This window comes from Pseudorca crassidens, chromosome 18, assembly GCF_039906515.1.
Source record: "Pseudorca crassidens isolate mPseCra1 chromosome 18, mPseCra1.hap1, whole genome shotgun sequence".
In the NCBI taxonomy this organism is placed as follows: domain Eukaryota; kingdom Metazoa; phylum Chordata; class Mammalia; order Artiodactyla; family Delphinidae; genus Pseudorca; species Pseudorca crassidens.
The window spans coordinates 48,212,990-48,224,261 of NC_090313.1; the positions used below are offsets into that span (position 1 = coordinate 48,212,990).

The 11,272-nt window shown below is 38.2% G+C and overlaps 1 protein-coding gene across 3 annotated transcripts in view; it reads left to right on the forward strand.

The window, feature by feature from the left end:
• The window catches only part of DIAPH3 (diaphanous related formin 3), a 551,502-nt gene extending 540,709 nt beyond the window's left edge, over positions 1-10,793 (forward strand). For 2 of the 3 annotated variants that reach the window (XM_067713991.1, XM_067713992.1), the window contains one exon: positions 7,031-10,793. In XM_067713991.1, the coding sequence (XP_067570092.1) occupies positions 7,031-7,293 (263 nt within the window). In that variant the 3' untranslated portion in view covers positions 7,294-10,793. Of the gene's footprint in view, positions 1-2,025; positions 2,101-7,030 lie in introns of all 3 variants that reach the window. The other variant, XM_067713993.1, reaches the window with a different exon arrangement.
• Positions 10,794-11,272: the final 479 nt, after the last annotated feature.

Consider the following 11,272-nt stretch of genomic DNA (forward strand, 5'->3'; position numbering starts at 1 on the left):
AAGAGAAAATGAGGCATGGAAAAATTCCATTGAGTTGAGGGATTTTGAGGCTTCTGATAATCTTGTAAGGAGCAGTTTTAACAGAGAGGTATGGCTGAAAGCCAAATTAGAATTTGCTAATAACTGGGTAGAAAGGTGAGAAAGGGAAGCAAATATAGAGTGAGACATTCAATTCAGGTGATATATTGCAAATCAGAAAGATAAGCAGTTGACTGGAAGGGTTTGCATTACTATTCCCTTTAGAGAAAAGAGCTGGATTTATCCTGGTTGTCCTGTGCCCAGGAGCCTGCAGCATCTCTAGTTCCTTCTCACACTGTGTCAAATTAGGAAGGCCAGTATAGGAAATTGTAAAATGGCAGTGCTGTCTTTAAATTTTTATTTAAAGGGCAGTGAAATAGACCAAGACTGAATAGAAGTGTATATATGACGAGTTTATGCAAAAAACCTTCTAATTTAATTGTCAATTATCTCCTTTATTCAGAAATAACTTGCATCTATCATCTCTGTCTTGTCTGTTTTGTTAGAATTAGGGGAGTAACTGCTTTGTTTTTTTGTTTTTGTTTCTACATAATTGGTTTCAATAAGAGTTTCTTGGCACTCCTAAAAAAATTTAACTATATACAAAATGCCCTTTTTGCTCTTTTTATCATTTTTATATATTTTCAATACAAAAGATAAAATAAACAGCAAAATGAAGAAAGCGAAGACAATTATTTATAGCATCAGTAAATCAACAGTAAGAAAAACCACAGGGATATGGGCTGCTGGTGGCCAGCACTAACTTCAGTTATTGCATAGATTAAAAACATATATTTGTCACACATTTTACTATCATGTAGACCCAGTAGTGCTTTAAAAATTATATTTATGGGTCATTTTCTTCTCCTGTCAAAGTAATGGCATTGCTGGGGTGAAATAAACAGCTACTTAGTAGGTCAAAGTAATAGTTAAGAGCAAAAGGTAAAGAATTGTAAGGAGAGATCAAATTTCAGGAAGACTGAATAGATGCAGTCAATTTAGAACACCAGAGTTCTATATTCTTACTCCTGTCAAAGCTGCCACAGCCTCACCATTGACCACAAAAGGCAGGAGCTCAATTTTATATGTCATCTGAGAGTTGGCACTTCTGAGAAGCCAGTGCCCATTAGAACCACAATGTGATGGAGGATCAATACCGACTTAAAGGGAATAATGCCTTTTTCTGAACCATAACTGAGATTTCCTGTAGCAGAGAGGGTTTTCCGCAAGGGCTGTCAGCCAGGGCCTTAGCCTTGCCTTCTTAGCTCAGGAAGCATAACAGCTGTTGGCTGAAATATTTTCTCATTTAGATGCCAAGTTGCATATGTTTATATTTTCGTTTTCGTCAGCAACTTTCCTGGTTCCTATGTCTTTTGTGTTACTTAAGAAACAATGCAGGGACTTCCCTGGTGGCGCAGTGGTTAAGAATCCGCCTGCCAATGCAGGGGACACGGGTTCGAGCCCTGGTCTGGGAAGATTCCACATGCCGCAGAGCAACTAAGCCCGTGCGCCACAACTACTGAAGCCTGCGCTCTAGAGCCTGCGAGCCGCAACTACTGAGCCCACATGCCACCACTACTGAAGCCTGCGCGCCTAGAGCCTATGCTCCACAACAAGAGAAGCCACCACAATGAGAAGCCCGTGCACCACAAAGAAGAGGAGCCCCCGCTCGCTGCAACTAGAGAAAGCCTGTGCACAGCAACAAAGACCCAATGCAGCCATAAATAAATAAATAAATTTATTTTTTTTTTTTTAAAAAAAGAAACAATGCAAAAGTTAGCTCAGGATGGTGGGTTTGGGGGTGGTTTTTTGTTTGTTTGTTTGTTTTTAGCTTTCTTTGTCATCCAAATCTGTAGTCTGCCAAGGTCATATGGGATCCAGCCCCGATGTGGTTTAAGGCGTTTATTCTCTCTCTCTCTCTCTCTCTCTCTCTCTCTCTCTTTTAAGTCTAGTGGGTTCTCTGTATTTGAGAGCCATTCAACTTTTCAACAATTTTCAACTTTTCAGGAAAAAGCTGTTGTGGGACTCCAGAATCAATTCTTATAGTAAGAATCATATGAGGAATTAAATTGAAATAAGTGAGTTTTCCTATCTTAAAGGAAAACAGCATGTATTCTCACCCTGTTTAATATTTCCACAGAAACATAAATACAAGATGTGTGGATTGGATTCCTTACTGACCTAGCACTAAGAAAGGCAGCTGGTCCTTGCCCATCTGTACTCCAATCACCAAGGGCCTGGATATTGGCAATAGTCCTAGATAGATCATACTTCTCTTCACAGACATCGATTATAGTGTCTTAAAGGCAAAAACAAAAAACAACCTTGGATTCAATTCATAAAATAATAGCACAAGCTTCCTATCTTTGGAGAGTTAAGCAATCATTCTACTTTGCCTTAATGTTTTTTGTTTCCATTTAAAAATGTGTATTGGTAAGGATTTGACTTGAGGGGAAATAGAAAATGCTTCTCTTTTTATTGACATCCAGCCTTATCTTCCACTGAAAGAGTCCGTGTGTCCAAGTGTGTCATCTTGTATTTGGAACTAATTTCATATAAAAAAGGTTATGAGCCCACTGGCCTCCAATTACAATTTATTTCATACTTCTGAATACCTATATAGAGTTTTCGCCAACTTGCAGGGTTGTGGTATCCCCCTGATGTTTGAAGTGAACTATTTATAAACTAAGTGCATGTTTTTGTGTAGAATTTGGGTCTCCAGTTCAACCCACATGAAACCACCAATAGTGGACTCTCAAAATAATAGTAATGGGAAAAGACACCTGGCCTTGAACCAACATTGTAATAAAATTTCTGTATAAAAGTGAACTTGCAACTTGAGAGCTTTCTCTACTTGTAAACATTTTCTCTAGTTTGCAGTGGGACAGGAGATTCATTCTCCAACCCAACTTCATTTGTCATTTTGCAGTTTAGGGTGTGACTCTCTCAGTTCCACAGTTTGGGCCTCCCAAGGCTGGGGACCCAGATGGGGACTGTTAGGATGCTGAGAGATAAATGTGAGGGCTGGAGTGAAGAAGTGTTATCTAGGAATTTCTAACAGCTATAAGCTTATTCTAAAATAAGCCCCTTACTTTCTTTTTTATTTCTTCAGTGGTTTCAGGAATGACCTCTTTCCGTTTTATACTATCTTGTCTATTGCTTCTCATGAAAGATTCTCTACCTAAAACCACAGAAGAGTTACATGCCAGCTTGGTTTTTCTTCTTATCATTTTTGTCCCTAAAGCTAGCCCACAACTATCTGGAGTTTTCTCAGTAGGGTGGAAACACTTTTGCCTGCATTGGCCACCCATTGTTATCCACCTAAGCATCCAAAGAAGTTCAAAGAGCAAACAGTAAAGAAAAACCCAGGCTCTGCTGGGCATTTCATCCTTGGATCTGGTATAGGTCAAGTAAAGGAGGACAAAAATATCCAAGTGTGTATACAGGTCTTGTTTTTGGCAACACTAGTTTATTAGTGACCTTGACAAGAACTGTTTCAGAAGAGTAAAGTGTCAAAAGCATGACTGGAGTGAGTTCAAGAGAAAAATGGGAAGAGAGGAAATGAGACAGTAGTATGGGCAATTCTTCTGAGATGTTTTGCTACAAAGGCAGTCAACAACGGAAGCAGTAAATGGAGCAGGATGTGGAATCAAATAGAGATTTTTTCTCTAAAGATTGGGACTGTTACTACACAGTATTTACGTGCTGAGGGGAATGATTGCATGAAGAAGGAAACCTTTATGACGCAGTAGAGAGAGGGCACAGCTGCCAGAGGGATGGACAAGCTGGCACCCACCTTGAGGGGTTGGTTGTCCTCAGAGGGGAGCACAGGAGATCCCCAGGAGGGAAGAAGTGGCCGTGCCTGCAATCAGCATATAGGTGTCGGGGGCACAGGAAGCTTATGGGGGTTCTCTTCTGATTGCCTCTATGAGTGAGTGAAATGAGAGTGAAGGAGAACAGGTTGGACGTTTGATGGGAGAGAAGAAGGGCTGAAAGGGTTGTCTAGGAGAATGGACAGTGAGTGCTAGGGAACTGTAGTGAATAAAGGTCGAACTTGAAGTTCGCAGTCAGGAACTTAAGTAATACCGGGAGAGAAAAGGAGTCCATGTGTGACCTTGGAGATACAGTGCTGAGGTAGTTTACATAGGTATACTATCTGCTTTACAAAGTTATTTGGCGTATTAAATGTGTCAGAAAGCATTTTGAAGTATAAGTACAGGATATCCTTATTATGAAACTTAGCTTTGAATTACTTAGCACTTTTTCTTGGCAAAAAGCTTTTTAAATTTCTTTAAGACAGCCTTACTATCTCCAGAGACAGCATTTGGCTTCTGCCACTGATTTACTTAGTAACTAAGTCTAAGCAAATGACTTAACCTCCTTTTGCTTTTTACCTCTCAATCTATAAAATGACAGTGGCAATGTTTCAAGTGCAACAGATGCTTTAGAAAGAAAGGTGCTACATAAATACAAGCTATTAATAGAATGGCATTTCAGCTCTCATGGGTATGGTCACCAGAAAGTCAGAAAGGTCAGAGCATCTGAACAAGCCTTGGGTGGTAGAAGCCTCCCTTGGAAAGCTTGGAGGGAGGTACCTCAAAGGAGTTGTCACCCACATCCTTTCCTTTAGTTCTGGTGGAGATTGATTATTAGAACCTGAGACTCAAAGAGGTGAGATAACTTGTTAGGGCCAAGGGGTTGGATTTCAACCCAGATTTACCTTAAAATCCCATGCTCTTTTCACTTTGCCACATGTGGAATTGGGCTTGATACATTATAGCCAGGGAAAGTATGGAATACTTTACTTATGTATATTACAGACCCATATTTTAGCCAATTTAATCTCTTCTCTGTTGTCAAAAATGTAATGAGAGTCGCCCAGCGGCAGAATAAACTAGTTTGTTGGAGATATCATCATGATGGAGTTGTTTACAAGAAATCGAATGACAAGAAAAGGTAGGAACGTTTTTGGGGAAGGAGCAGTAAGCTGACTAAAAATTTGCACTTAGCTACAATGCAGTTTTCAAACACCTTGGGGCAGGAGAGTGGGTGCTAGAAAATAAATAAATTTGTGCGGTCATGGAAACTGTAGGAATAGAGTGTCAGCTGTGCTTTTTTACTGCAAACATGATATGTACATTATAAACTATAGAGCATAAACAGCTCTAAGAGAAAGTCACTGAACTGTTAGTAACTTTTGAGTAACAATTGCCCACCTGATAGGGAAGGTGATGATAGGAAAAGTGTATTTATTTTCTTCCAAGAGCTAAAAAGTGATCAGACTTCTAAAATTTGTTGAGATTGTCCAGGAAAGTGTGTAAAATACTCATCCATCATCGGAAGCCCCTGGTCAGGAAATGACAGTGCAGTAAATATCTTCAGCAGTCACCTTTTAATGTACAAGCTGTTTTCGGTTGGAATTTTCAGCACTCACATAAAACACACTGTCATGAGTGACTGCTTCTGCTCCTAAGTAATCACTATTGGGATAATGGAACATCTCTCTGCAAATAACCAAAAAACTTTAAATGTCATGTCAAGTTTTTTGAAGCCATTTTCAAGCTCTGTTCAAGGTTACATGAATATTGAGGGTGTCTGTTTTTTTTTTTTTTTAATTTGAGATCTACGAGAGAGATCACTCATAAGGTTGTGCAGTGTGAGAGTCAAGTTAATTAAAAGAAAATCTGTTGCTCTTTGGGAAAGTCAATCAGCTAGCACCATTTAGCCGTTAGCTATTAAACCTCTCTCCTCACAGCCTGGATAAGTCCAGATCACTGTCACTTACCAATGAAAGAATATATATGTGTGTATAGGTTATAGGTCTGTATGAATATATGGGTACGTATTTGGCAAATTATGACATTATTTTGATTTGCTAGGAAGTTTTAACAATTTGCCTGCCAAATTCAGTATTTTTTTTTAAAAGAAAGCATTGAATTTTAAAATTCCTATTAGAAACTTTCCTCCTTAGATTTGTTTAAAAAGGAAATTAATCCTTTTATTATTCAAACTAACGCCTGTCTTGGGTCATAGAGTGTGGAAATAAATTCTTTGCCCAATGCATATTTACTGAGCATCCGCTGTGCTCCACGGCCATCCTAGGCACCGACGTTACAGCAGTATTTAGAACAATGTCCTTGCTATCTTGGAGCTTACATTCTAGTGAAGAGGTAGACAACAGACAAGTAAACAAGTATATGATGTGTCTGGTGGTTATAAGTTCTGTGAAGGGAAAGATGAGTGTAAGAAGATAGAGCGATGAAAATGTGAGTGCTATCTTAGATGGATGGTCAGAGACGGCCTCTCTCGATAGCATTTGAGCAGGGACCTAAATGAAATGCAGAACTAAGCCTTGCTAATAACTGAGTGATGGGCATTTCAGGCACAGAAGAAGTAGGAAATAAGTATTAATGCTAATGAAATTGTTGTCTATTTATATTTTTTAGCTTATTCTTAACCTCTGTGTGTTTATTTTATTTATTTATTTTTCCAATTCAGCAAGTATTTATTTTAAAATTTTTAGAAATTTATTTACTTTTAAAATTAGTTAATTAATTTTAATTGAAGTATAGTTGATATACAAAATTATATGTTACAGGTGTACAATATACTGATTCACAATTTTTAAAGGTTATATTCCATTTATAGTTATAAAATATTGGCTATATTTTCTGTTATGCAATATATCCTTTTAGCTTATTTTATACCTAATAATTTGTACCTCTTAATACTCTACCCCTATATTGCCCCTCCCACTTCCCTCTCCTCACTGGTAACCCCTAGTTTGTTCTCCATATCTGTGTCTGCTAATGAAATAGTTGTCTATATTTTTTAGCTTATTCTTAACCTCTGCGTGTTTATTTTAAATCTACCTTACTCTTTTGAATATTATTTAGTTTAGTCTGTCTAAGAGGACTTGTTTGTTGAGAATAATTACTTTAATGTTTCATAATGTGCACAGTGCTTGCTTATCACAGTGATAAGTTTTATGTTTCTTTCTTCCTTACTGTAGAAAATCAGAAGTTGCAGTTGACAGAAGGGTCACATTCACACTACAGTATCAATTGCAGCTCCACAAGGACTGCAGTCACCAAGGAGCTTAATTATAATCTAGACACTCACACGTCTACCGAGAGGATCAAGGCAGCTGAGAAGAAGGAAGCCTGTAATGTAGAAAGCAACAGAAAAAAGGAAATGGAACTTCTTGGCTCTGTTTCTAAAAACGAATCCATTCCCGAAGTTGAAGCCCTGCTGGCAAGATTACGAGCTTTATAAATTAAAGTGGTAAAAATGATTAAGCCAAATATAAAGCCATGCTCTAAGCTATACCACTTGAAAAAATTGCTTCTTATATAGGTGACTTTATATGGTTTTAATTTATGATATATATTAGAAAAATAAAACTCAATACATGATTGTAGTGGTTTTCCTATGTACTTGAGGTCTTGGCTTATTCAAGATTGTAATGGGCTTTAATGCTTTTTTTGTCTCCTGGTGTTCATGTGTTCTGTATTTGGTGGTTGAATTTTCATATAATGCTTTAGAGAGCAGGTAGGTGGCCATGTGTTCAGCAGTGTGTCCTTAAGAAAATACCATCTTCCCAAGTCACCGTAATTTTTACTTTAGTATTTTCCAACATTAATGAACATCAAATCATCAACCTCAAGTCTTGCTACATACCCCATGTATATTTCGTTTATGTTATTTATATAGGCCCAGGTTTCTCTTTAATTGGGATCTGTATGCTATCAGCGTAGCACGGAAAACATAAAACTGAATATAACATCTATGAGGAAATGATTGGTAAGCTCATTATCATCATTGTTGAATTCATGTTAATTAGACCCTGTAGGAGACTATACAGCAATTGAACACAGTTCCAAAAATGATAAATAGGAATATATGCTCTCTTTGCAAAATGTACATGCCTTTGTATAAAGTGGGTGTACACAGTATTACAGTGCTGTGGAAACTCTTAGCCGGGAGAGCATTCCCCCCGCGCCACCCCGCCCCCCACCCGGTAATTATGACTCTAGGATCGAATTGCCATTTTGAAACTTCCCAAGTAAGGAATTTTTTTAATTTCTGTGAACAAACTAGAAATTGCAGATTCTCTGATGTGACAATCAATAACTTTAACAAAGATCTGAAGTGTTTCAAGGAAAGCTTTCCTATGCAAATGTTGCAATTTTTCCTCACTGGGGGCATAAAATTAACTCTGTTAATTCTATATCAAAGAAAATAAACTTGTTACTTGCACTAAATGAAAATAATTGCTTCTGTTTTTTTGTAATTACCATGTTCCATGGATTAGCTGGAAACAGACTGTGCTCTGCAGTCTATCTAAGCATCTCTTCTGCTTTATGACGTACAATAAGCAAGTGACTGTTCTTTTACCTCCAGTTAAAAAGCAGTTACATGGAACTAGTCTGCGAGGTCCACTGCCTTTTATTTCCATGTTTAAGTTGTCACCTCCTTTCAGCTCCAAGTTAATAAAGTTAATTAATTAGAACTCTGAGCCAGGCCCTGGTTATAGACATTGGGGAACAGAGTGTTATCCACAGCCAAGGTGGGAATAAGTTGTTCTCATCTGTATCGCTGAAATGTGCATTTTGCCCTCCAGTTGCAATTCCTGTTTTCCTGAGAGCAAATCTTAAAAATCAGGAAAGGTGAAGGACATTTAAGCAGATGGAAGACCTAACCACAAGGAAAGAAGTTAAATGAAGGAATTCTGACTGTTCTTAACATAATTTTGCAAAGACTTGGGATTTTCAGAAATAAAACTGAAATTCAACCCAGTAGTTTGGACACACCAGATGGCAGGTAAATACTGTCAACTTAGGGCCGGGGAGCAGACACAGGGGAGAAGCAGCCTGGCCAGTAAAGGGAAGTGATGATGACACAACCTCCCAGGGGCAGAGGAAGGCAGGGAAGTCCCGAAACTGAGCAATCAGCCCCCAGAGCATCTGTCTGCAGAGGCTGAAGGACAACCTTCAGGCGAGGGCCAGTAGCCGGGAACTGTACACACCTGTACTGCCTCGCCCTCGCTGAGGGAGCCTTTTCTGAACAGGCCTGAATAGGAGGCCTATAGCTATGAGGAGGAAAACACAAAACAAAGAGTTGACAGAGTTAAGAGCCAACCAAGAAACATTGGTTTCTGTTGCAGATATTTCTTTCAACAATAGACGGGGGTTATAATTAGGGTTTTAAAATTCATAATATTCCTTTAGTCAACTACAGATGGAAACTGTAGAGATGACCTTTAATTTGAAGGCGGACATTGCGGTACAAGGGTGTGTTTCTGAGCAAACAGATTTTGTTCATTTGAATTAGTGGATAAAAGGCACACTGGTCGGTGCCTTGATGAGGGTGTTCCATCCAGGCTAGTGACAAGCCCCGAATAGATTCCCTTCCCCTTTCTCTCACATCAGGGGAGAGAATTTGGCAAGAACACAGACCACTAAGTGATCACTGAGTGGTCCAAAAGCAAAGACTTGTTGCTAACAAGTTTCCCAATCAAATATTTAAAGTAATTTAAAAATAAGGGGGCAATCTAATCATATATGCATGTATGTCCTTTTGTTAACATACTTGAATAGTTAAACAAAATGTGCCAAACACCTAGTGTTTATATGAGGAAGTAAACATTTCAGTAATTTATATGAAAAAAATTCTGCTAAATCTAGAAAATGCAATTATTTATACCAAGTAACTCCAAAACTCTTTTAGTTGTTACCATACAACTAAAACCATTATTCAAAAACAGGAGTTATTAATGACTTCAAAATGTTAGTTTAGCCGCAAATGATTATTTCCTGGGTGATTCGTTCTCATTTTAAAGTATCATAATCCAATGTAGATCTGAGTTTACTAGTTAGAAACTAAATCTATAATGTACATATCTGTGCTACATTTCATCTTATTAATTAAACTTTCATTTATAGATAAACGGGTGCACTGGGAGCATATTTGGTGATTAGTTTTGTGACAACCTTTTGTATAGAATGTAACTTTTGGAAAGTTGTAGGTCCTAATATAAACTGCTAATATGAATGAAAATTTTTAAAAGTGGCATTCATTGTCTTTTTCTTCATATTAAAAATTTTGAGATCCAGGAATTGTAGCTGGCAGTGACCCGGTCCTCATTTTTGTCTGGTGAATTGTTGAATGGTAGCTGTTACCTGCCCTTGCCAGGCATGACTGTTCTTAAAATACATCCTAGGGCCAAACTGTTCAACCATTTTGCTCAAGAGCTACTGTTTAGCAAAACACGTGGCGCTGCCAAAGAACCACAGAGACTGGATGGCATTTCAGTACTGAATCCAAATCTCCCTATAAAATGAAAATAATGGAACCTTAAACCATAAAAATTCATTATTTCTAAATAGACCATTGACTTCTTTGTGTGTGTGTGGTACGCAGGCCTCTCTCACTGTCGTGGCCTCTCCCGTTGTGGAGCACAGGCTCCAGACGCGCAGGCTCAGCGGCCATGGCTCAGGGGCACAGCCGCTCCACGGTGTGTGGGATCTTCCCAGACCAAGGTACGAACCCATGTACCCTGCATCAGCAGGCAGACTCTCAACCACTGCGCCACTAGGGAAGCCCAGACCATTGCCTTTTAAAATAGGTATGAAGGAAGAGGTTACAGCTAGGGTGGGGATGGGGTTTGAGTTAGAATGAAAGTTAGCTGTGCCCCTAATTAGGGTTTGGCTGTGGTAGGCTCTTCGACTCCTACTCACCTAGTTAGAGTTGAGTGTCACATTTGTCTGCAACCATACTCTCCCTTCAGCATCTCCAAGAGACAAGAACTTAAAAGGAATCTTAATTTATTTCAGGAAACCTTAAAATGATAGATTTTTTTCCCCTCTACTATCCATTTTGAAACTCCAACCATTGGATAAAAAATGTTTTGAAAATTCCAGAAATTGCCTCCTTCCAATGAATATCACTAACATGCTCCAGGTTCTGGCAGATCTATGTTGTTATACATTTTTTAAGCTATTTGAAATATAATTTTTTTAAAGGGATTCTGTTGATGAAATTAGAAGCCGAATTTTTGGATTATCACTTCAGGACCGCCTATTCATTTTCTTTTACAACAGCCTTTTAACATATTTTAGTAAGTCTATTATTTACCTTAGTTTTTTTTTTAATTGTATCTGAAGTTTGAGACTTTACATTTTTTCTTGGCATTTTTATTCCATGTTATGTTTGGATTAAAAACCTATTTATAAAAATTTCTCCTTTTTCCTTG